The sequence below is a fragment of the Anomalospiza imberbis genome, chromosome 8 (genome assembly GCF_031753505.1).
Source record: "Anomalospiza imberbis isolate Cuckoo-Finch-1a 21T00152 chromosome 8, ASM3175350v1, whole genome shotgun sequence".
NCBI classification, from domain to species: domain Eukaryota; kingdom Metazoa; phylum Chordata; class Aves; order Passeriformes; family Viduidae; genus Anomalospiza; species Anomalospiza imberbis.
The window spans coordinates 31,482,208-31,508,066 of NC_089688.1; the positions used below are offsets into that span (position 1 = coordinate 31,482,208).

The 25,859-nt window shown below is 42.4% G+C and overlaps 2 protein-coding genes across 7 annotated transcripts; both read left to right on the forward strand.

Annotated features, from left to right (window-relative positions):
- Positions 1 to 761: 761 nt before the first annotated feature.
- LOC137478390 (disintegrin and metalloproteinase domain-containing protein 9-like) lies at positions 762 to 16,169 on the forward strand. Of its 6 annotated transcripts, none has more exons than XM_068198266.1 (23): positions 762 to 1,260; positions 1,661 to 1,855; positions 3,503 to 3,600; positions 4,497 to 4,573; positions 5,210 to 5,288; positions 6,037 to 6,113; positions 6,917 to 7,133; positions 7,514 to 7,579; positions 7,660 to 7,731; positions 8,069 to 8,241; positions 8,693 to 8,777; positions 9,660 to 9,781; positions 10,631 to 10,802; positions 11,573 to 11,662; positions 11,895 to 12,090; positions 12,207 to 12,312; positions 12,505 to 12,679; positions 13,072 to 13,152; positions 13,837 to 13,942; positions 14,595 to 14,727; positions 15,130 to 15,193; positions 15,533 to 15,585; positions 15,991 to 16,169. In XM_068198266.1, the coding sequence occupies exons 2-23, from the start codon at positions 1,786 to 1,788 to the stop codon at positions 16,067 to 16,069; spliced, it is 2,391 nt and encodes a 796-aa protein (XP_068054367.1). In that variant the 5' UTR covers positions 762 to 1,260; positions 1,661 to 1,785; the 3' UTR covers positions 16,070 to 16,169. The 6 variants fall into 6 exon arrangements, 5 of the variants coding, with proteins under 5 accessions (XP_068054367.1, XP_068054369.1, XP_068054370.1 ...); XM_068198268.1 differs by having other exon boundaries at positions 1,664 to 1,855; XM_068198269.1 differs by having other exon boundaries at positions 1,739 to 1,855.
- Positions 16,170 to 19,166: 2,997 nt separating this feature from the next.
- Positions 19,167 to 25,776, forward strand: PSTK (phosphoseryl-tRNA kinase). Its single transcript, XM_068198286.1, has 6 exons — positions 19,167 to 19,439; positions 19,625 to 19,883; positions 20,619 to 20,817; positions 21,241 to 21,316; positions 21,456 to 21,549; positions 22,245 to 25,776. The coding sequence occupies exons 1-6, from the start codon at positions 19,182 to 19,184 to the stop codon at positions 22,430 to 22,432; spliced, it is 1,074 nt and encodes a 357-aa protein (XP_068054387.1). The 5' UTR covers positions 19,167 to 19,181; the 3' UTR covers positions 22,433 to 25,776.
- Positions 25,777 to 25,859: the final 83 nt, after the last annotated feature.

Here is a 25,859-nt window from a genome sequence, read left to right on the forward strand (position 1 = left end):
CACCCTCAGCCCGGGGAATGGCACCCTCAGCCCGAGGGAATGGCACCCTCAGCCCGGGGGAATGGCACCCTCAGGCCGGGGAGCGGCACCCTCAGCCCAGGTGAATGGCATCCTCAGCCCGGGGAATGGCACCCTCAGCCCGGGGGAATGGCACCCTCAGCCCGGGGTAATGGCATCCTCAGCCCGGGGGAATGGCACCCTCAGCCCAGGGGAATGGCCCAGGGGGCGCAGAGAGCCGGAGTTAATTCGCGTGGAAAACACCGCTGAGATAACCGAGTCCAATATATGACCCAGCATCACCGTGCCAGCCATACCTTGGCTACGTCCAAGCTTTCCTTAAACACCTCTGGCTCCCGCACCTCCCTGGGCAGCCCATTCCAATGTCAAATCACTCCTTCTGAGAAGAAATTCCTAGTAATGTCCCCCCCAAACCTGCTGCGGTGCAGCTTAAGGCAATATCCTCTTGTCCTGTCACTGGTTTCTTGGGAGAGGAGGCTGACCCTGAAGTTGTGCCAGGAGAGGTCTAGGGTGGATATTAGGAAAAGGTTTTTCCCCCACAGTGTGATCCAGCACTGAACAGGTTCCTCTGTTGGACTCGATACCTCAAAGGTCTTTTCCAAGTGAAATGATTCTTGGATTCTGTGAAACTTGCTAATATGTCAAAATTCTGAGCGGCAGGATTCTCCCGAGCTGTGTCCTGATAGTGCACCACACAGGAGAGAGGCTGTGAATACAAGAGGCCATAAATAAAAGATGAGTTCATTTAATTTTCAGTAGGATCTCACCTTCTGGAGCTGGGGAATGCTGCTCCTGAGGCTGTGGCAGACACAGACCCAGGGAATGGGGGTGTCAAGTTCTGCTTCCATCAGTGCTCGGTACAGGAATGTTCGGGCTGTTCTCAGTCTGTGACTCTCAGGAAATTGACCTGAACGGACTTTGACAAACTAATGCTGCAAATACAGCCAAGCCTTCTGCTTTTTGTCACTTAAGGCATTGTTTTATAGGATTTACCAGCAATGGAAAACTGAATTTTTTCTGCTTTAATCAAAGAATTCATTAAAATTAATTAATGTAAATGTCTGAGTGTGTTGTCTCAGCCTCATTTTTGTGTTTCTAAATGTGTGTGATACTTCTGAAATGCACTGCAAACTCATTCAGTTTTAGAAGCGTTTATTTTCTGCTCTTGGTGACAATGTGGTTACGTGCAAGGTGACTCTGATCCTGGAAGAGCAATGATCTGCACAAAATTATGGACTTCTGGTGAGGAGAATTGTGTTTAACATACAAGGGACTGGGTAGAGCCTCTGTTTTGGGGATTTTCATGTGTTCATATGCATTATACTTTAAAGTAAGGATGAAAAAATGGAAGACAAGAAGGTGAAATTGCAAAGAATAAATTGATTCACACTAGTTTTTTATTGAGCTGGCAGTAGCCAGGATAAGCATCCTAAACACTGTATTTGTCAGTAGCAATATTTTGTGTTTCTAATCTCATATGATCTCTCTGTGGGATCAAAGTCCTTTAGAATAAACCAGTTTGATCCTGACATGGGACTCTCCAATCAGCATTTAAGAATGTGCTGCTTTTTATTTGCATTAAGCTGTCTGACCAGTTTTCTCACAAGCCTAGTGGATTAAATTTTACTTCCCATTTCCTCAGCAGAGATGCAGTATCAGAGAGCTTTTTCTGTTGTTTACCTTCGGAGCAGACGGTTCTCATTCTTCTGGTTCCCTGCAGAGCAGCCAGAGCCAGCTCAGATGCTGGAGTAGTTTCTCTGGGAAGTCATGTTAATGCACAGCTTCTTTTTGTTCATTTTTGGACTATTTTTTACTGGAAAGCCTTTTTGGATAAAAGGTAAGCTTTCTTTTTTTCCATATTCAGAAAGTTTCTCCAAGTCTGCTTGGACCCTGATTGTAATGGTGCACACCTTTAACACTGAGCCACAGCTCTCCTTGTGCAGCCCTGCTCATTGAGAGAATCTTGGAAAAGATTACATGTTGAAGCTTTTTATAGTTGAGCTCTTTGTGGGGTTTTTTCCTCCTGGATATTGTAGGTATGTAAATCCATCATTTTCTGTGCAGGACATTGGTTGTGACAACTGCAGTTGCTGTCACTCTCATCAATAGCAGACACTGTAGAAAAATATTTCTTCTTCGCTGATGTGAGGGAAATTCCTGCAATTTCATTGGAATTTTTCATTAACTCATCTCCATTTACAATTTGGCTTCACATTTTAGATTTAAGTGTAGCACCTGAAATGTTTCTTGGAAACTGGTATTTTTATGGCATGCATCAAAGATGGTTTCCTGCTTTCAGGTGTCAAAATTTGAATTGTTAAAAGAGCATCTCCATGGTTAGTTCAACATACACTTCACTCATGAAACAGAATGGATTTTGTGATTTAGATAATAAAATTGTTGAAGATTAAGAGCAAAATCACAATATCAAGTGCTGATACACTTTCCAGACCGGTTTGTTAATATCAGCTTCCACATTTTGATTGCAATTGCAGCCCGTACTGTTAAACATATGCTACCTGCACCTAGCTTTTAAAAATCCTGATGCTATCTAACAGGTAGAGATCACCATTACACTGGAGAAGCCTCCTCACTTTGAATGGCTGGTTGTGTGACTTTTTGCAATTATGAATTCCTTTCACAGGAATGGGGAAGCTGAGGGTGACTTTGTACTACTATAAATGTGAAGAAATCTCTTTGTTTCCTTATAAAAGAACAATTTAATAAAGAAGAAACCATTTCCATTGTTAAAACTCATGTTATTGTTGATTCTGTTTAAAAGCAATGTTGATCAAACCAGCTGATGAGCAGACAAGAAAAAGGAAAATTAATTCAACTTTACACAATTTTTTAAAAAGTCACTGGAGATTGTTTTTGTCTTTATAAAACCACTTACCTGAAACCAGATACTTGGCAGCCTTCTTATCTTTAGCTTCCTGCATTAGCATGTTGTTCTGGAGATAATTCTGATATCATGAAAAGGCTACAAACCTTTTGCAAAGATCTGACTGTTGCTAGAACAAACATAATGCAAGATTAGGCAATGGCAGGAGGCAGCGTGGTGAGCCACGTTTTCTTCCACACAGGAGGTGGACAAATTATCCAGAGGACAACTAAAAGTGTTCTTTATTCAGGACAAGGAGAAAGGAGAAGGCCAGCTGCACCAATTTTCCGTGGTACATCAGGTTAAAAGTGTCAGTCATGGAAGAAAAAATGACGAAGTCACAAAGTTAATAACCCAGAGTATGAGAGAATTAAGATTTTGTTTAAAGGCTTGGATGGCTTTTCTTTGTGTGCTCCAGAAGACCCCAGCTTTACTCTAAAGTAACTTTTTTTAAAGTCAGTTTGATCATTCCTGAACTGTTTCACTCTTTCTCCATTTCTGGCTGGATCAGAGTAGGCTTTTGTCTATCACTGCTGTGCAGGTGCCAACATAATGCCTTATCCTTTCTGATTCTTTACCAGTTTCAAACTTTATTTTCAGGTATATCTTCTGAACACACATCCCGACTTTCTACATTAGAAATAATCATTCCTCAAAGTCTGACAGGCAGAGAGAAACATCCCCCATTTTCTCATGAGGTTTGTTATTCTGATTTTCTTTTTTTCTGATTATTGCTGTTTTTCAAAACACTGTCCTTCATTACACACACACACAGTGGATGGTATATGTAGTAAACACAACAGGTATATAGAGATTTTTGTAATGAAACGTGCCCCCCGCTCTCTTTTCTGATTCTTAGTGTTTTCAACTAGTTTTAAGTAAATTTGTTCCCACAAGGGCCTGTGATTGTACTCTGAGCGCCTTCCAAACTTCTAATCCTGTTAATGGCCTTGTAAGACAGAAGTGAGAAGGGACATGAAGCATATTTTCATTTCTTCTGAGTCAGATTAGATGTTGAACTTGAGCTAACATCCATGCTGTCCGTGCTCTGGTCTCTGGATAATAACCAGAGGATTTCAGCCATGTAGCACCCAAAGGATACAAATGGTCCCACAGAGTGGCACAGGTTAAGAGATGAGTTAGAAGAGAAACCTGAGCCTTAATTCTTCAGTTCTGAGGTAACTTACCTTTGTGCCAGATACCGAGTTCATTTACTGAAGTAACTGTTAATGAAACAACATTAGTCATCTTTGTGCAAACCAATTAGGGGATAAAAGACTGGGAGTCGTTTATCTGATTTACAGAAGGAGTGTCACAAAGCATGATGTGGTACTTAGCAAAGAGTGCATTCATGGACTGCGCCCTCCCGCCTAAATGAAAATATAGATTCATGGAATTTACACTTTACATAAGAAAGAATGCTCACTTTGCTGCTGACAGTTTGAAATGTGGAAGCCTGAGAGTTAGGAATCTTGAGGTTTTTTACTTAAAACATACACAGTAGTTGGGCCTCTCTTGTCAAGCAAAACATGGAATAAACAAAACCCAATAGAAAAATCACCTAATTAAGTCATATATTTTGTTCTGTTTTCAGGAGCATTCAGATGACAATCTTTCTTACTCAGTTAAAACCAGAAATGGAACATACCTCCTAAAGCTGAAGAAAAATAAGTATGTGATAGAGTGTTCTAAGGAATTGTCTTGTTTCAGGGTTAGTTGCATGCAGAGAAGCATTTTTATACTGGAAAAAATCAGAAGAAACCATTTAAATGTCAGATTGTAGCAACTACAAAACAACTCTATTAAATACTGTTAAATGTAGTGTCTCTGTTATGGTAATATCTTGCAAATAGAAGGGATTAATAGTTTTTCTAGTTTTGAAGAAATTTATTTTGATTACTTTTTTATTAGCAGTGCAAGACAGTACATTTAAGAAAATCCTTAGGAAAAATTATAATTCAGTTCAATATTAGTTTTTTATTAGCAGGTCAGAGGGGTTTTAGCTCTGTTGTATTTTAAGAAATGTTTCTGTTTCTCTTGTTCCTCATTCCTGAGCCTGTGATAGGCCAGGTCCTTATGGAACTGAGTCCCTCTCTATGGATATTTTAGTTAAAAGAAATAAGTTTCAAAATAACTTATCTTCCAAAAATTCCAGATAATTTTAAAGTATTTTGCTTCATGTGCTTGGATTTTAATAGTAATTTAGCGCTGAGTGTGCTGCTAACAGAATGTATCATTTACCAGGACTCTTGACTTGTTTCTTGTTTCTAGACCATTAAAAGAGCAGTAATTTCTTTTTGTTTCCAGAAAACTTCTTAGTGATGACTTTAAGCTGTACACATATGGGGAAAATGGGAAACTGCAGGCAACACCATCCAAAAATGAGGTATTGTACATAATAAAACATCCCCTTTGTGTGAGAATTTTCTCTGAAAAACCAGGGAAGCCAAGAAAAAATATATTTGCTGGGAATGAGACTTTTGTAAGTTTTCACAGTGAGCATTTCTGTTTAACAGTTACCAGTGGTCTAAAGATGAGGTTCACGAGGGACTGGGCTGTTTGTGGGGTGCAGCACCCCGTTCCCCAAGGTGTGAAAGGATTTGCCAGGAGATTATGCCAAGCCTGAATTTGAGCCACCTTTCCATAATATGCAATTTAAAGTACAATGGCAGCATCAAAGCTCTATAGTTTTTACATCCAGTATCAAACAATCCTTATAAATACTTCTAAATTTAATTTCATCTTTAAACTGCTCACTGAGACTTAATTGGGTGGTTTGTGCATGAAAGATCTTCTCAGAGCAGTTCTTAAGCAGGATGAGCAATGTAGATTAAAATATTAAAATATTTTACATTTTTATAAAAATTTTATAAAAATATAAAAGATGGTGATGGGTTAAACTAAAAAGTTGGCTGTGTTCTAGAACCTAGGGATCAAAGGCTACTGCAGGTACTCATGTCAAGGGATATTCTCCTCCAAGAAGGTCAAGATTACTTTCCAAGTAGGGAGCTCCGTACATTTCTAATAGCCATGCCTGATGTCATGCAAATAATATAGTTAGTTAGAAAATAAGTTTGCAGTTGAAGGCAGCCACCTTGTTGTGTCACTAATTATGTGAGTTTGTTGCATTTCAGACACACTGTTATTATCATGGCACTGTTGAAGGAATTGCTGACTCCACACTTGCTCTTAGCACATGTGATGGCCTTAGGTATTTTCTCTTCTTATTTTTTTTAATATTTCACCTTTTGATGAAGCTGAAATTCATTATAGGTTTTATAGTTTCCCTAAAATCCAACTTTTTTCCCCTTTTCCAAAATTCCTTCACAGAAAAAGAATAACTTTAGAGAAATTGTAATAAATATAGGCAGAACCTGGGCATGACCTAAGGCTTCTAGTACTTGATGTGAATGTCGTGACCAGAGATACCTTTGTAGAAAAAAAAAATCTTACCTTGGTGAAGCTTTTCTTGAACTTAAAACACTCCTGCACACAGCTTTGTCTTATGAATGGACACATTTCAAAAGACAAACTATTTCCATGAAAAAAATGTTGTCCAAATTTGAATTGTTTTTTGTGTTTCAAATACAATAAAATCATAAATGGGATAAAATTCACTCATGTATCTTTCAAGTGAAGTTTCACAGAGAGTTGTCACTCACAATAAATTAGGACATGTCCTGGCAGTCCTTTAAATGAATAGAGATAAGGGCTGAAAGGGACCCTTTGCATCATCTCTGTGCCCACAGTCCAGACTCATTTACCAACAATTTGGCTTCATTCTCTTTTTTTTCCTTCCTTTTCTAACTGATTCAAGAAGCCCAAACTTGTTGAGTATTTTAAATACGTTCTGTTTTGTCTTTTATTGGGCATTTGAACTTACCCTATTAATATGATTTTAAATAATAATTTATTTCAACATAATGTCTAAGTATCCAGCTGTTATTCATTCATCTAGTCATAACCACGAGGGAAAAATGATGAAATAATGTTTCATTCTATTATGATTGTTAGGGGAATTCTCTACATTGGAGGCAAATGGTACGGAATGGAGCCCCTCAACACATCCAGCACATTTGAACATGTGCTTTATGAACTGGAAGATGAGCAGAGTATCCTCTTCCACTGTGGGGTGCTGAATGGCAGCCTGGAGCATCAGATGTTTGTGAAGCAGTCTGTGGAATACACATTTTCATCAAACAGTACCGCCAGCAGGGACAGGCTCCTCAGGGTAAATATATTTCTGTGTCTCCCTTGAGCTGCAGTCCAAGGCATCTCCAGGGCTCTTGCTCTGGCACAGGTGGGATTGGCCTGGCAGGACATTTCCTTGTGGCCTTCATTTTCATGGACACCAGGCTGGTGGGAGCCCTGCTGAGGAAATCCTGGAACAGAAGATCAGCACAATGGGGATCTCACACAGCTCACGGAGCAGAGTCTGGCCAGGACAGCTGGGGGTAGGACATGAAATGCACAAGCTGCCATTCAGCTCATGCATCCCAGTGGCTGACCTGGTGTGAATTACTGACACAGAGATGTTTATGTGCTAATCTAGTTACAAAATGCAATGTTGCAAACTCATTATGTTAATTCACTGTGTTTTCTCATTTGCAGGAGAAGCGAGCTGTCCTGCCCCAGAAAAGCTATGTGGAATTATTCGTGGTTGTGGATCACAACAGGGTAATTATATCATCCAACACTAAATACATTTTACTCTTTTGCTAATTTTTCTCCTCTGACATTGTTATGGTATTTTACAGTTTTTGCTGAAGAATTCTGATCCTGCTGCAGTGCAAAAGGAAACAGTGGAGCTGATTAATTATGTTGATGGGGTAGGTCAGATAAGTTGCCTGCATTCAGTGGTTTCTATTTTATGATAGTGTTCAGAAGAGCAGCTTTCTTTCCAAAAGACATGTTTAGGTACTTCCATAAAGTAGAGTGGTTTCAGTTATACTTCATTTTATATTCTAAATATTTTTATTTAGTTTGCAATTTATAAATATTTTATATTTCATTTATAATTACAAATATAATATATTGAGTTTCAAAGTAACTGAAGTTATGTCCTGGTCTCTATGTTCAGCTTATTGTTTACTCAGTAGTCATGAAGTCATCTTTCAGAATTCCATCAGAACAGCTGAGGGATGTTAATTACAATTTTTTTTTCAGATGTATAGAGCATTAAACATCCAGATTGTTTTGGTTGGATTAGAGGTTTGGACAGATGCTAACCACATATCTGTAATGGATGGTTCAGCTGGAGATGTGCTGAGTAGATTTGTTTCTTGGAGACAGAAAGATCTTCTGAAGCGCTCAAGAAATGATGTTGGTCACCTCATAATGTAAGTTTGCATTCAGTGGGAAAACCAGCCATGCTGCCAGTGTTAATGTATATGATTTGGGGCTTGTATATTAATTAAAATATACCTAGAGTAAAATCCTCTGCACTTCCAAAATGGTTTAACCTGGGAAAATGACAAGAAATTAAATGGATTCTTAAGAGTTAATCAACTGCAGGGTGACCTCCAGAGGTCACTTCCCACCTTAGCCTTTCTGTAATTGAGTGCAGTGACACAGCAGACTTAAGTGATTGATCATTATTTTCAAGCTCTTATTCAGATATTCATTATTAATTAGAATGAAACCCTGCTGTGGTGATAAATTCCCTCTTGACTTCAGGAAGACCAAATTTTGCCTTGCAATATTTCTTTCCAACTTGTCAGTGTCTTTTAGTAGAAATCATGAACTTTCAACCCATTTTTTAACACCACCTCTAAACTGCTCTTGTTGCAGAGGGAGAAGCTCTTTCAGTGGATCCATTGGAATGGCTTTTGTGGGTACTGTGTGCTCACATGTCCAGGGAGGGTCAATCAGCACTGTGAGTACATCATAATTTGGGTATGGAAGAAACTGGTCCTTGACCCACTTGGTCAAATCACCCTGGTCTTGGAGTTAGCTGATTTCTTTCATGGGGTCTCTTATGTAGAGACTTGTGCATATTTTATACCTTTTTTTTTTCCAGTACTTCCCAATTTATTTGTCAAATTCCAGCCCACTTGGCTCATTTAATCTTCAACAAATTCTTTTGGTCATCTTTTGTGATTCATCAAATTCAACACTGCATAATCTCATCCTTATACTGTTGAAGTTCATAACCACAGAGGTGCTGGGATGGGAATGCAGCTACAAAATAATGGTGGGGTTTTTTACTCTTTAAATAAATAGAAAGTGAACAAAATGCACTGCAGTCTCAAGTGTCTGGAATTCCTCACAATAGAACTGTAAACAGGCAAAAAAAAATTTTAAAAATTAGTACAAAAGTATTTTTTCTCCATCCTTGGGGCAGAACCAGTAACTCCAGAGGTTCCTGTCCTTAAAGTATGGATGCCACAACATTGTGGACAATCTCAGAAGCAGATTCTGTTCTTTACCTGTACATTTGTTGTTGAAACTCCTTTGAAATCAGTGTCTAACAGTGTAGAGAGAACAGAACAGAATCACACAGAGTAAAACTTCCAGGGGTGGTCCAGACCAGCTGCCAACTTATTATCCAGAATATGATCCTCAGGGAAGGGGTGGCAGAATCTGGCCCTACCTGAAAATAAAGTGACAGACTGTCAGTCCTTGCTGCTTTCACCTTACAATACAATTTGGTATTCTGCCTTCATTGTCCCTGAGAGCTTTGTGGTGGGAGTAAATCTCTGGGTACAAACAGTGTTTTCCATGGTTTCACTTTTTTAAACTTGATTCTCTTTATCAGCTCAATCATAACAAAATGTTACGGCACGCCACAGTGGTTGCACATGAGCTGGGGCACAATCTGGGAATGAAACATGATGACAAGAGGTGTCCTGCATCCTATATCATGCACAGCACAGATAAGTAAGATTTCCAGTTATTCCATTTTACTAATTTATTTTGTTTGCAGTGACTATGCCTTACAGGCTGTGAAATTCCTATGAATCTGGAAGAGCTTTAGTGGAGGGGAGTTGTTTGATCACAGAGGGGGATTAACTGACTTAGTATTTGACATGATTTTAATTTATATGAGATTTTATCTGTTTTCTGACCCAATCATTCTTTATTTGTAACATTCCTAAAAACATATTTGGAATTAATTATTTTTTTTTAATAACAGCACATTCCTGGGGTTTTCACCCTCTTGAGAATGCTTTACATGTACTCACTGGGTTGGTGCAAATATGCAACAAATTATTTAACAGTTAATTAAAAAACCAAAAAACTTTTTGGCTTATGTTTCCTTCAGTTCATTTATTCTTTGGCTTCCCCTTAAGAGGAAAAAATCATAATATTTTATTTATCCCCAGCTGTATTAATAAATCAGGGTAACTGAACACCGGACAAAACTACTCTAGGAAAGAGCATTCCTCAGTTCTTAGGGACTCCAAGTTAAGATGAATGTTTTCCTGAGAATATTTTTTAATCAAACATTTTTAGACTCAGTATAGCATTTCTAAGGCCTGTTTCACACAGGACACCAGAATAGATAATCTGATGGTCTCTGGCCTCTAAAAGCATTCATATTATAATAGTATTTTAAACTTCTAGTACTTCACTTTAATGCAAATTAAAATAAAAATTAACTCTTTCATTATCTCCTAGCATTATTAAATACAATATTTATTATGGAGCAACAATATTTTAAGATCTTGAGTTGTATGTTCTCCTGTAAGCAAAATATTGATAATAATACAATATTATCCTTTCCAGTGGATCCAGGAATTTCAGCACCTGTAGCGCTGACGATTTTGAGGCCTTTATTCTAAATGGAGGAGGAAACTGCCTTAGAAATCCTCCCAAAACAAGTAATGTGTACAAAGAACCTGTCTGTGGTAATAATGTGGTCGATAAAAATGAAGAATGTGACTGTGGCAAACCACAGGTAATGCATGAAATTGACCTGGATACTTGTTGTATATTAATTATATTATTATATTAATTATATTATATTATATTATATTACATTACATTACATTATATTTCTATATAATACTGGCCTAATTGCATTATTATCTGAGGAGTTTTCCTTGTAATTTTGCATTTTTGCAAGCAATATCAAAATAAATATTAGTCAAAGTTTAAAATCATGCTTCGATTTTGATGTGGACTCACTTAAGGGCTATTGGACTCCACATAACATTGAGGCAAAGAGAATGCTGAGAAGGAGGTGAAATTCAGAGCAGAGTGTGTGGGAGCATCACTGGGTTTTGTGCTGGTTTTAGCATCATGGATGTTTCTGTTCCATGACAGAGACTGTTTATCTATAGAACATGTACAGGTTTTTTAACTGTATTCCTTCAACTTTGCCTACACAAAATGACTTTTAAGAGTCACATTTGCATTGTCAAAATGTCCCTCCAAGAATGGGAGGTATTGGCTCATTTTTCAGAAGGTAAAAGTGTCTCAGAAAAGGCAGCAGTAAATCAAAAGGCTGCCAGCAAGCCCTGGTTCCATTGGCAACCCATCACAGAGGTGTTTTCTGCTGACTTGTACAAATAAAACACAGCAACGATGTCTGCTGGTTCTTTTTAAAGCAGGAGAACGTGAGAATGTGACACAGATATTTAAACTTTGGCTTGTCCATCCACGTGGACTGGTGAGTACTTTGCTGGCTGTATAAATAAAGCAGTATTCCCCTTTCAATGTTCTCAGGAATGCTCCAACCCCTGCTGTGATGCTGCCACCTGCAAACTCACACCTGGCTCACAATGTGCTCAAGGACTGTGCTGCAAAAACTGCAAGGTAGGCAATGCTTTATTAAACTATATTGTTACTACTCACTGAGATTTTTTAATGCTTGAAAAGAGCTATCCTAGTCCTCTTGACACATTTTCAAATGACATTCACCAGTAAGAGAGCATGTAAGAAGAAAATTTGTCTTCCTTACAATTAGTAAATGTTCCCAGCTGTCTTTGTTTCACTCTAGAGCGTCCTCTGTTGCAATACTAAAAGTGTTCTCCCTCTCTGGTCCTAGTTTAAAGTGGCAGGAGCAGAGTGCAGAGCAAAGCAAGATGTCTGTGATCTCCCTGAGTACTGCAATGGAAGCACTGCCTATTGCCCAGATGATGTTTACATCATGAACGGGCACCCATGCAGCAGCAGCAAGGCTTATTGCTACTATGGAGTGTGCCAGAGCTTTGATTCACAGTGTGAATCTATCTATGGCAAAGGTATGGTTGGCATTTAATGTGAACCCATTTGTAGGCTCCTGATAGACACTTCCAAGTTTTCTTTCTGGTATTTTTCAGACACCTTACTGAGATTCACTATTTTTTTTTTTGTACAGGGGCACGAAAAGCACCTGATATATGCTTTGAAAAAGCAAATATTAAAGGAGATAGGTTTGGAAACTGTGGGATGAAAGGTGGAGTGTACAAGAAATGCCCTATCCAGTAAGTCACCACCAAATAAAAACTAACCCTAAAATCTTCAATATAAAAAAATAGATATTTATTCCAAAGCCTTAAAGTGAGAGAGTTAAGAGAATATTTTTTTAAAATGCAAGCTGAAAAGTTGGAATGGATTTGCACTGATACTGATTTTTATCTGTTCTCCTTGACTCTGATATCCTTTATTCCATACAGGCACAGTCTGTGTGGGAAGCTGCAGTGCACATCTGTCAGTCTTCAAAACCTCCCAGCCTGGAGCGTTGTCAATAACGCATCCGGGGTTTTATGCTGGTCCTCTGACTTTGACCTAGGATCAGATATCCCTGATCCTGCCCAAGTTCATGATGGGACAGCCTGCGGAGAGAACAAGGTAAGAGGAATCATGGCAGCCTGACAGAATATATTCCAGGTGGAAGGTTCTGAACTTCCAAAAACATTCCCTGGCTCTCTTGTTCATATGCCATAACACAATAAAAATCTTCTGAGATTAATATATGTAAACAATTAATTAGCTCTTCAAAAACTGGAATGCTACATTATCAGTCATTCAAATTACTCCATCAAAATGCATCCACAGAGTTAGGCAAACCTGAGACAAAAAAAGTTATAAAATTCTGAAATACTGAATGTTGTATCAGTCCTTTTTCTTAACATGTAAGTGAAAGCTGCAGACTTGTAAACATATACAATTATATAGTATATTTATAAAAGGATGGGTTTTTTAAAGTTTTGTGTTTGCAAGACACTAATTAGTTGTTGCAGGCCTGTTTAGGTTTTGAATGTCTTGATGCAAGATATCTTGGCTACAGCTGTGATGTAAAGCAGAAGTGTAATAATAATGGGGTGAGTAGATGGTGCTTGGTGTCCTGCTTCTAGACTGTGCAAATTCCCTGCATTTAAGCAATAACCAGCAAAGCAAAGCAAGTGGCTTTGCTTTTTTCTGATCTGTATTAAAAGTTAAATCCACTTATTTTACCTGTAATTCATGTTGCCAGAACACTGCAAACCCCTTAGCACTAACATTGAGAGGCATTTCATCTGAATTTCCCAAGGGATTTTTTTTTTAATATTATTGAGCTGATGAATTGCAAAAGAAAAATATTCCTTTGAGGATGACAGTCTGGTAATTCCTGATTTATATATGTCTCTGTGAAAAATCAAAATGGAGTCCAAAGGTTGTAAAACTAAGAAGGTTTCTGGACTGTGATTAATTGCTGGCAAATAACACAAATGTTAACTTAGAGAGAATTACCACGGGGTATCAGAATCCCTCAGTGGTTTGGGGTGTTGTGGAGGGGCAGAGCTTATTCCCAGTTAATATTTCACGTATCTCTATGCAATACTATGCAGTATTTTTTATTTCCACATGCAATTCCATGCATGGAACTCCAAATCCATGCCAAAGGTTTGAGTGGCCACTCTCAGGGTGGTGTTGTTTGACTAATCCCCGTGTTTGGGCTGTAGGCGTGTGACAGCAGTGGGAGCTGTCCCTGCCTGACTCATGACTCCCTCTTGTTTGGGCTGTAGGTGTGTAACAACAACGGGAATTGCCACTGCAATCGGGGATGGGCCCCTCCATTCTGTAACCAGTCTGGCTACGGTGGCAGTGTTGACAGTGGTCCAGCTCACACAGGTAGGACACTGAAACTGGCCCTCATTCTGCCCCAAGGGCTGCGAAAACAATCTACTAATAACATAAAAATAATCCACTAATAACATACTCATGTTTTGTTCTATTGCATGCGAGCCAAATCATGGACTGACTTGAAGAACAAACATTATTATTTGATAATGAAGTAGCTTTTGCTGGCCTTTTTACACAAAATGTTCTCCATCTCTTTGTCTAAAAGCTAAGTTCATAATCTGTAGTTTTCTGAGGAAAATCTGTGTTTCTTTCTGCAGAACTTTATTGGATTTTACTAAATTTCTACTTTGGGAAAAGGAAAAATTGTTTTGTATTTATTAAAAGTTTAGGAATGCAAAGCAAACATGCAGAGCAGTTGTGGTAAGCAAATACAAAATGAATTTGTCTGCCTCAGAATTATTGAAAACATTTCATGGAAAAGAGAAAACATTGCATATACATAGGGTGGGTAGGGCAGAAAGAACTTGTAATACCACAAGGCCAAATCCTACTTTTCTGATTGCAACATGTTATAAATTTCAGTGAAGTTGTTAATTTTGTTCTACAACAATTTGAAGATTGTACTTTTTAAAACAAACAAAAAGGCTTTAATGGCTTTTAAATGATTTTAAATTCCATGGTCTCCATTTTTTTTCCCTAGATACATCACTTCGGGATGGGCTGCTGATTTTCTTCTTCCTGGTGCTGCCTGTAGCCATCCTCACTGCAGTAGCAGTATTTAAACGTGATGCAATAAGGAGAAAACTTTGCAGGAAAAGCAGAGGACAGCACAGGTATTACAGGTGCTATTCCAACATGAGAAGGTGCCCCAGGTCAGTGCAGCAAGGCAGGTGGATGCTTTATCTGCACAAAAAAATCCACACCTCCTAAAGTACAGGACTGCCCTGCTAATAGCAGCAGTGGGGAGTTCAACAGCACATCCCCTGCTCCTTGGAAGTGCAATCCAGACACTCCAGTTGTCTGTTCTCAAGCATTTTTTCCCAAATCCATTGCACTTTCCTAATTTTTGTTGATAATGTTATTGTATGGACACAGGGGCAAAGCATATTGAAACTGCCTGTCAAGTCCAGAACAAGATGGACTCAAAGCAGAATCCAGAGCTCTGAGCTGTAGCTTTGTCCTTGGAAAATGCTGCATCCTTGAAGGATTTCCTGATGATGTGGTTTCTGTTTCAGGGATAACAATGGGCAGGAACTAAAGCAAGGCAACAGAGCAAGTCATGAAACAGGAAATAATCAGGTAAAATAGATGGAGACTTGGATTCTTTCACGTTGGGTAATCCAAACTGCACAGTGCCTTTTCTGCACCACAATTAATCATGACTTTGTGACTTTCTGATACATTGAAACCACCTCTATTATTTCTTAGGCCAAACACTGGAGATGCTGCTTAGCCAGGCTGTGGGTCTAGTTCTGATAAAACGGAATAAAAATTATCAAAACAAAATGTTGCAAGACAATATGAAGAAAGCCCCAGCAAATAAGAACCACTTCTAAAATGACATTAGCTTTATACTGAAGAATCATATACACTTTGTGTTTTCTGCTAATCTGATTTTCTGCAATGTTTTTTTTCCAGCCTGCTGCATCAAGTCACAATATTTTTACCATACTGCATTTTCCTGGCACAAGGTTTGTAGTGTTTAAAACCTTCTTCATCTTCCCATGTTTATGTTGCTGTAAGCGAAGTTATTGATGTCCTGTGTCCTGCTTAGGGGGATTTTTCGTGCAGAATCGTGAAATAGATTAAAGATTAGATTTAATTAATAGATTAAATAAATTTAAATTAATTAGATTAATTAATAGATTAATTATATTTAATTAATAGATTTTTTTCATGCTGCATCAATCATAGATTAAAGGATTGAAAGAAAAATGTTGGCATAAACACAGGTAGATGCTGCAAGGGAGAGGAAGGGGCAGAGAGAGATAGGTGAAAATGCTAGAAACTGTTTAAAAATGGTAAAGAACCAGTTTAGAAATGTCAGGTGTCTCAAGTCGTGAAATACTAAACACAATGTGTTTTCCACACTGCAGGCAGCCAGTCCAAACCCAGCTTCCTGCAGTTTCCTCAGGACCTCAACGACCCCCAGTCCCACCCAGACCAGATGTCTGAAATGTTTCTTGGGAGCCCTCAACCAATTCTGACAAGTAACTGGCCTGAAAAACAAATTAAAGGATTTCAGTGCTCTCCTTGTGCAGCCAAAATGCCTTTGGAAAGCACGTCCCTCCTGGAAGGCCTGGGTGCCAAGGGCCACTGAGCTCAGATTTGGTGACAGCCCAGTGTTTTGCTCCTTGCTGCTGGCTGTGTTTGTGCCTCCTCTACCTCACCTTTTATCAGTCAGACCCTGAAGTTCAACGTGCACAGGACTGAAGCTGGGAGAGTGTCAGAGAACAGGACTGTTCCACGCTGCTGCCTCCCTCCCTCTCAGGCCACAGAGAAGTGAATTCAGCTGCTCACAGACACAATTGAAAGATGGGAGATCTGCACTTCACCTCCTGGGCCGTCCTCTCCTTCCTCAGGATGCTGCCAGGGCCTGTGGAGCCAGGTTTGGGGACAGTCCCTGTGCCCTGCTCTGACACCTGCCTGCCATCAGCCCTACCAAAGCTGGGTCCAGAGCCCACCTCTCACAACCCACCAGCTGTGTCTGCTTCCATTTCAGGTAGTTTATAAAAGTTACCTCACCTGGGGACACCAGAAACTCTGTAGGTCATGTCCTGAGTCTGAAAGAACCCATCCATCTCTGTTAGACAAAATATGGGATATTGGGAAATACCTCTACAGCTCCACAGTGGTTCAGTGTTTACTGGGTGTCAAAGCTTGGCATTTTTCCTAGAAACTGATTTCACTACAAAAGCAACAGAGTAAACTTTTGTCATTCTAAATGGGACAGTTAGAAACCAGCACTGATTTCAAAGAGGATGTGTGGAGTGACATAGTTTTCCAAATAGGCCTCCTTAAAAAGTCTCTGTGTAGGAGATGGGTGCAGGAAATCCAGGGAAAAGTCTCCACCAGAAGGGAGCAGCAGCTGCAGTGCAGAGAGCACCTCGCTGCCAAGAACAGAGCTGTGGGTGTGGATCCACCCGTCCTTGGGGACTACAGCACTCCCTGCCTGTGCTCATGCAAATTTCAGAGTACAAACTGGGCAAAAGAGTGAATAAATTATAGGATTGCCTCACCGAGAGAATATTTCCAACACCACAGATGGCCACATCACTGAAAAACTGGAAAAAAGAACCCAAAAGAGATCGCTGGCAAAAAGTCTGTGTCTTCCAGGGAAGTGTCCTCTTCCTTAATCCCTCAGCATCTCAAACTGTTATTATTAAATATCCCTGTCATTTAGACCTCAGGTGTAATATGACACTGATTTTATTTATTACATTACAATTTAAAATCAATCCTCAGGGGCAGCACACTTGGTTGTATCTTTGTTTTGTGATCACCGCAAAAGGCACTGCTGGGCACGTGGGGATGGCTCAGCCTTTGATGCTCCGGGGGCACTAAAGAGAATTCTCGTGCTTATTGTGACACCAGAATGGGGTAAAAAACAGCTAAAACCAGAGCCGGGTAAAACCTGGGTAAAAAATGAGTAAAACCAGAACCAGGTAAAAAGTGGGTAAAATCAGAATTGGGTAAAAGATGGGTAAAACGAGACAAGGGTAAAAAATGGGTCAAACCAGACCCAGGTAAAAAAATGGGTAAAACCACAAACAGGTAAGAAATGGGTAAAACCAGAACCAGGTAAAAAATGGGTAAAACCAGAATTGAGTAAAGGATGGGCAAAACAAGACACGAGTAAAACCACAAACGGATAAGAAATGGGTTAAAGCAGACCCGGGTTAAAGGGGCCCAAAGCAGACCCGGGTTAAAGCAGACCCGGGTTAAAGGGGCCCAAAGCAGACCCGGGTTCAAGCAGACCCGGGTTCAAGCAGACCCGGGTTCAAGGGGCCCAAAGCAGACCCAGGTTAAAGCAGACCCGGGTTAAAGGGGCCCAAAGCAGACCCGGGTTAAAGGGGCCCAAAGCAGACCCAGGTTAAAGGGGCCCAAAGCAGACCCGGGTTCAAGGGGCCCAAAGCAGACCCAGGTTAAAGCAGACCCGGGTTAAAGGGGCCCAAAGCAGACCCGGGTTAAAGGGGCCCAAAGCAGACCCGGGTTAAAGGGGCCCAAAGCAGACCCGGGTTCAAGCAGACCCGGGTTCAAGGGGCCCAAAGCAGACCCGGGTTCAAGCAGACCCGGGTTCAAGTAGACCGGGGTTCAAGCAGACCTCGGTTCAAGCAGACCCGGGTTACAGCAGACCCGGGTTACAGCAGACCCGGGTTCAAGGGGCCCAAAGCAGACCCGGGTTAAAGCAGACCCGGGTTACAGCAGACCCGGGTTCAAGGGGCCCAAAGCAGACCCGGGTTACAGCAGACCCGGGTTCAAGCAGACCCGGGTTACAGCAGACCCGGGTTCAAGGGGCCCAAAGCAGACCCGGGTTAAAGCAGACCCGGGTTACAGCAGACCCGGGTTCCAGCAGACCCGGGTTCCAGCAGACCCGGGTTCAAGGGGCCCAAAGCAGACCCGGGTTACAGCAGACCCGGGTTACAGCAGACCCGGGTTCCAGCAGACCCGGGTTCCAGCAGACCCGGGTTCAAGGGGCCCAAAGCAGACCCGGGTTACAGCAGACCCGGGTTACAGCAGACCCGGGTTCAAGGGGCCCAAAGCAGACCCGGGTTACAGCAGACCCGGGTTCAAGCAGACCCGGGTTACAGCAGACCCGGGTTCAAGGGGCCCAAAGCAGACCCGGGTTACAGCAGACCCGGGTTACAGCAGACCCGGGTTAAAGCAGACCCGGGTTACAGCAGACCCGGGTTACAGCAGACCCGGGTTACAGCAGACCCGGGTTCAAGGGGCCCAAAGCAGACCCGGGTTCCAGCAGACCCGGGTTAAAGCAGACCCGGGTTACAGCAGACCCGGGTTCAAGGGGCCCAAAGCAGACCCGGGTTAAAGCAGACCCGGGTTAAAGCAGACCCGGGTTACAGCAGACCCGGGTTACAGCAGACCCGGGTTACAGCAGACCCGGGTTAAAGCAGACCCGGGTTAAAGCAGACCCGGGTTACAGCAGACCCGGGTTCAAGGGGCCCAAAGCAGACCCGGGTTACAGCAGACCCGGGTTCAAGGGGCCGACCCTGGCTCTGTCGTTTGCGCCGAGCCCGCCAGGGGGCGCCCCGCGGCGCGGGCCCGGCGCATGCGCACAGCGCCGGCGGAAGCGGCTGAACCGGCAGCGCTGGCGGCGGCGGAGCAGCGGCAGCGGCAGCGGCGGGGGAGCGGCGGCGCTCGGGTGGCGCTGTGCCTGCTGTGCGGGCTGCCCGCGGCCGGCAAGTCCAGCCTGGCCCGCGCCCTGAGCCGCCGGCTGCCGCAGCGGCCGGGCTGGGCCTGCGCGCTGCTCGCCTACGACGAGCTCATCCCGCCCGAGGCCTTCCGCCCGCGCGAGCCGTCCCCATTGGTCAGTGCGGCTGCGCTCATTGGCCAGGCGGGCGCGCGCGTGTTGCGTCACTGCGTGCGACCGCGGTTGCCAGGCAACGGGACGCGGCCGGCCCGGGGCCGGGCCCCTCACGGCGGGCCCGGGGGGCGGGAGCGCTCGGCAGCGGCGATGCGGGGCCGCGATCTCTCGCCTTCCTCTCTCCACAGCTGGCCGGCTGGAAGCAGAGCCGCCGCGAGCTGCTGCAGTGCCTGGAGGGGCTCCTGCGGGCGCTGCTCACCGGGGCGCCGCTGCCCGGCCCCGCGCAGCCGGGCTGGCAGCGCTTCCAGGGCTGCTGCCGCCGGGAGGGGCTGCTGCCCGCCGCGGAGGGGGACGCCGGAGCCGCCTCCCGGCCGCTCGTCCTCCTGCTGGATGACAACTTTTATTACCAGAGCATGCGCTACGAGGTGTACCAGCTGGCCCGCAAATGTAATTATTCCTTGATCTTCGGCATGAGGATGTTTGTAGGAAATTCAGGGCACTCCAGCTGCCTTCTTTCAAGTGCTCTCCTGGAGCGTAGGTTATTCTGATTGCTGGATGCTTGTGATAGAGTAGCAATCAATGTAACTTGGTTACTGCCTTATTATAAGTTGGTAGGTCGTGTAAACCCCTTCCTAGAGCAGCCTTAAAGCCCCTTCCAGTACATAAGGAGGCTCCAAGAGAGCTGGAGAGGGACTTTGGACAACAAGGGCATGGAATGCCAGGGCAGGGGAAATGGCTTTCCACTGCCAGAGGGCAGGGTTGGATGGGATATTGGGGTGGAATTATTACCTGGGAGGGTTTGAGGCCCTGGCACAGGGTGCCCAGAGCAGCTGTGGCTGCCCCTGGATCCCTGGCAGTGCCCAAGGCCAGGCTGGACACTGGGGCTGGGAGCAGCCTGGGACAGTGGAAGGTGTCCTTGTCCATGGCAGGATGTGGAATGGAATGGATTTTAAGGTTCCTCCCAGTCCAAAGCATTGCATGGTTCTGTGTGTTGATCTCAGACATTTCTTGTGCAGCCTTGAAGGTAAAATTCTGTTCCCTGTCCAGGTTTGTGTCCATGTCAGGCTCAGAACCAGTGCAGAACCAGTCCTCATTCGTGTAGAGCCTTTCTCCTGCATGCTGCTCTCAGAAATTGTTACTTGAACTGTTTAAGATAAAATTGTCTGGTTCTGTTCTTTTTAGATTCCTTGGGCTTCTGCCAGTTATTCTTAGAGTGTCCAGTGGAATGCTGCCTGCAGAGGAATCGCCTCAGAAGTGATCCTGTGCCTGAGCAGACAATACAATTAATGGCAAGGAAAATAGAAATGCCAGATCTCAGGAAAAACACCTGGGAGCAGCACAGCCTCATTCTGAGTAGTTCTGATTGCATCTCAGAGGATGAGTATGTTACTGACTGATCCTAGAGTTTTCCCTAAGTGCTATTTTCAGTGGTAGAGGTTTCTTATTGTATCTACATGATGCGTAAAAATTTTGTTTTTTTACATCACCAGTGGTGATTTTTGGAGGTCAGGCAGTTACACAGAATCCAGGCCTGTTGGGAGCTCACAGCCACCAGCCTCTGCAGAGTTAACCTCAAAACTCACAGCATTCCTACCCTGTCACTGCAAATCTGTGCAAATTGTCTGGAACACTAAGGCTAGAAATAAATAGAATTGTAATTGTTTTTAATTTCAGATTATTTCACTGATTGCCTTAAAAAATAACTGAAATCTTGCTTTTCTTTTTTATTTCCTGTGGCATAATTAGAAAAGAAAAGAAGTGTTATCTGTTGGCTTGCCATGGTTTACTCTGTTTGTTTTCCTAGTGAGCAGATCATGAACTTGCTGGCCACTGCTTTGGAAAATCCAGAGAGGCCAAACGAGGAGGACACGGAGCAGAAGGTAGCACTGCTGGGCTTCAGGACACAGCTTTGGCTGCTGCCTGAGCTGCTGCTAAAGTGTTGTTCTCAAACAGCACTTCAAAAGTCAAGTCAATTCAAAGTGTTTGCTTGTTTTCTTCCTTGCTGGTGGCCCTGGCCAGGAGGCAGCTCGAGCCATCTGTGCAGCCAGTGCTGTCCATCGGGCTGACCAGGCGTGCAGGAGAGTCATCTCTGAGGCCATGCAGGATGCCAAAGGTACCTCTTCTACCCATCCCACCTATCCTAGCTGCCAGCTGGCAATGGGAAACAGCCCCTGAAAGTCCCTTGGGATAAACTGTTCAGGAATCCTATCCCAGCAGGTGTGCCTGAGGCAACACCTTCACAACTCTGCTCAGTGTTACTTGTAGAAGTTTGTCGATTTAAAAACCAGAATCATATTTATTAACTGTATTAATTACAGCTTTAATAATCCCATTTAGTACAGAACAGCATTTTAGAGGATTTAATACTGTTTTGGGACACATGCCAATAAGGACAGGGGCTTTGCAGTCTGCACTGGTTTGCTCCTAAGATTTATACAAGGAGCAGCTCAGTGTCCTTTACTGAAAAGCTCAGCTCTCTGTGCCTGTGTTCAGGCTTCCCTCTGTGACCAGGGACAGGAGGGAATGGCTGGAGCATTGTCAGGGGAGGTTTGGGTTGGATTTAGGGAAAGGTTCTTCCCCAGAGGGTGCTGGGCACTGCCCAGGGAATGGGCATGGCCCCAGGGCTGCCAGAGCCCCAGGAGTTTGGACAGCCAGGGATGCCCAGGGTGGGATTGTTGGGGGGTCTGTGCAGGGCCAGGAGCTGCACTGGATAATCCTGTGGGTCCCTTCCAGCTCAGGATATTCTGTGGTTCTGTGATTTTTTTCTGTAAGCATGAAGTTAAAAGTTCAGCTTCAATTTTGTTTTAGGTAAAAGTGTTCTCCCAAGTGAGATGAAGAGCCTGGCAGAAGAACTCAACAAACTGAAAGCAGAATTTTTGGAAGACTTAAGGCAAGGAAAGACTGTGAAAACCCAATATTCTGACCCGGCTACAAGTGTTATTTCTTCATTCCAACATGAGGCAATCAATGTAGTAAATAAATATATTTTAAAATAATGAAATAGAGAATGTTGGGTGTTTAGGAGTCCCAAGTGTTTCAAATGCAGTACTCTGAGCACTGCTGCTGAGAGATCTGAGGTGTAGCTCCATTCCCTGGAGCCCCTATTCCTCCTCTCCCCATGATAGGAAGAGAAACAGTTTAATCAAGTCTAACCAAGCTGTTCTTGGCTGTGGAAATCAAGCCAAGAGCAAACCATCCTGAGATTTAAATTTCAGGGAATCAGAAAGGGTTAACCCAGGAGGAACACTTGGGAAATCAGCAGCTCCACCCATGGAAGGATATGCAATTAAGAATTGACATGGGACCTAATTAGAAAGTGTTATTTTATTCATATCTTACAAAAGCAAAGCTTCACAACATGAACTACATGACACAGAGTAATTTCAGAATTAACCTTGTCGTCTCAGAAACGTTCACTAACATTAAAATTTATTTTACCACTCTAACAGGTTTCATTTTTGCATAAAATCTGCTCTTTACACTGAAGTACATATTATTAACAAAGTAGGTACTTAGAAGCGCATACACAAGGATTGCTCAATGAAAAATGCTTTAGCAGGAGAGAGCTTTCCTGCAGCAGAACATCATTTGCTGTAGATTTTCAAAGCTTAAAATGAGTAGAAAACTTGCCAGTGAAGACTTCTAAATTACATTCCCTTTGTCAAAAAGAAACAAAAAGCAAACCCCCAAAACATTCTGGAACAAAACAAACAGTAGTAGATTATTTGGCTGGAAAACAGTGCTGGAAAGTGTCCCAGCACTGAGTTTTATATTAAAAAGCCAATCAACACTTTATGTCTAAATCCTCTTCATCTAAACATGTGTCTGTGAAAAAACAACTATTTTTCCTATTGCCTCCTTCACAACTGAAGAATTAACTGAGATAATGAAGATGTTCAAATATTCAGATGTTCATTGGAATATTCAGTCTCAAAACAGTAAATGTGTATTAAGAGTGCTATAAATAGTGCATGTTAAAAATGTTCACAAAGCTATAAAATAAGCTATGACAATAAAAACAAAACCCCCACAAAGTTCATGTTTTGCAACTACAGAACTTAACAGAACCGAGCTATGGAAAAATTCTATCTCCTTCCCAAAGTTCCATTAATAACAGTTAAAATGCTAATCACCCATTTCCTTGTAATGTGAGGATTTGGGTTTTTAAAAAAACCACAAAACAACTGAGTGCAGTGTAGCACATGGAGGACTCAATATGAAAAGTTCTTTTAACTAAGGACTCAATCCCAGAATCCTGGACAAGTCTCCCTCACTGACTCTGGGTAAGGCCTGCTTGTGCAAGGGATCATTCGGAAAGAATTTGCCACTACCAGCTCTGGTCTTTAGATTATAGTCAATAGTGTGTATAAATTATGAAAAATAGGAAAATACACCTGCCAAAGCTCCTCAGCTGGCAGAAGGGGACAATGATGTCAGGGCAGGCACAACCGACCACACAGTGTGAGTGTGTTCATGGAACATGAACAGTCCTAGTCCTGGGAGGACACAGGGATCCACCGCAGGGATCTGGGTGCAGAGCCAAGGGATGAGCACCAAAGCTGCTGCTGCTGCCCAAGAACCCCCTGCAATGAGGAGTTTGCCCAAGGAAACAGGGAAAAGAGTTTTTTCATTGCTCAGCCGTTCAGAGATGTCCCAGCTAAACTTTCCCTTAGTTACTCAAGAGCAGAACCAATGGTATCCAGGCAGCAGCAGGAAAATCCTTCCAAACAATGATTTGCAAGGCTTGGGGATAGATTATTTCACACTGAGTTCTGTTATTAAGAGCATACATTCCCCACAGTGGGATCCCCTCCTAAACAAGGGCCTCTTCTCCATGAGATCCTGCAGGCTTCCTCTTGCTCCCAGCTCCTCCATCAGTGACCTATCCTGAGTTCTGTTCAAGGCCATCGTGGTTCAGGAGTCCTTTCTCTCAATCACCAAATGAGAGAAAAGCCTCTAACAATGTTAACAGTGCCAACAGAAGCCCCAGAGGGTCAGAAACCACATCTGGGCACATGGAAATTACTCTCCCTACCATACCAGCAAGGAAAAAACCACAAGCCAAGGAGCACTTGGCTGCTGTGGTCACTCAGTACTGTAAGGTGCTCCCTGGAGCACCACCATTCCACGACTTTCCTTGGAAATGCCAGAGCTTAGGAACAGGAGATTGCATCATCTATCAAAAAGGCAAGGAAAACCACTTTCATAAATTACTAATTGTAAAGTCTTCAAGAGGAATGTCTCTTATCCCAACATTAGATTTGAGCCAAACTTAAATTGTAGAATTGTTCAATGTGTGATCCAAAGAGAGCCACCCTTTCTGCCCTCTTCGATTGGAAAAAAATTTTGATTCCAAAACCTGTCCAGAAACAGTAACTTCTAACTGGATTCCAGTTCAGTCAACTTTTACTCCTTAAAATAAAATAAAGGATGTTTACACACACAGACTTGCAGTTTTACTTATAAAATAAATCTAAAAAGTATAAAGCAACAATGCTTTTTTTTTTGGAATTACAGAGTGTCCTGATGAAAAATGCAAATTACATTCTGTCTTACAAATCCAGCAAAACAAATTCTGAACCAGGCCTGAAAACAAAACAATTTTTAGGAGTGACAGAGTTATTGCTCATCTTCACTACACTGGAACCACTCCAGTGGCAGTTTTCTGACCTCATTACTTCAAGACTGCACAGCTAAGAAAGAACCCAGTTCCTCAAGCACAGAAATTCAACAGTAGGTCAGTCAGGTAGACAGAAACACATCTGGTATCCAAATTTCTATTTAATTAAAATCAAAATTACTTCTACAGCTAAAGTTCTTACACAGGTGGTTTTCCTACATTGATCTCACCCTGATCACTGTAAGTTTTTCCATTGGTTTCAGGAAGTTTTAGCTCCCATAACAATATAAATTTGAATAAGCCAAGCATTTGCTATTGAGATTCCAACCTCCGACTTGTGAAACATTAATAAAATCTCCTTGCTTTTAACAAAACACAGTTTGCTGATAGGAAAAGGGGAATATATAAGGGAAGCTTTAATGTGTCTCAAGTAGGACAAACCAAGGTAAAAGTGCATGTCTAAATATGGGAAAAGTAACAGTTCTTCCTTTATTTTTAATATCTCAAATTCTTATCTAGCACATAAAGTTATTATTCATTTTAATTAGATGTTTTACTCAGGTTTATGTTAAAGTGCCTGTCCTGTAACCTGAGGGTTTCTAAAGATGAGTGTACACTATGAAACAAAATAAACAACTTCAGTTGCCATTTGCCATCCACAATTCCTAAAAACAACTTCAGTGCAGTCAGCCAGTTTTCCTTTGCATCCTGCATGGAGCCCAGAAAAAGCCAGAGGTCCTTCCCCTTATTCCCAGCACACCCAAAGGACATCAAACCTGGGAGAGGGGACAAACCAGGCCTCC

Coding starts and splice junctions, on each gene's coding strand:
- LOC137478390 (XM_068198266.1), top strand. CDS start 1,786: ATGTTAATGCACAGCTTCTTTTTGTTCATTTTTGGACTATTTTTTACT. Junction 4,574..5,209: donor CTAAAGCTGAAGAAAAATAA/GTATGTGATAGA, acceptor TTTTGTTTCCAG/AAAACTTCTTAGTGATGACT. Junction 11,663..11,894: donor TGTGCTGCAAAAACTGCAAG/GTAGGCAATGCT, acceptor CTCTGGTCCTAG/TTTAAAGTGGCAGGAGCAGA.
- PSTK (XM_068198286.1), top strand. CDS start 19,182: ATGCGCACAGCGCCGGCGGAAGCGGCTGAACCGGCAGCGCTGGCGGCG. Junction 19,440..19,624: donor CGCGCGAGCCGTCCCCATTG/GTCAGTGCGGCT, acceptor CTCTCTCCACAG/CTGGCCGGCTGGAAGCAGAG. Junction 21,317..21,455: donor AGGAGGACACGGAGCAGAAG/GTAGCACTGCTG, acceptor GGCCCTGGCCAG/GAGGCAGCTCGAGCCATCTG.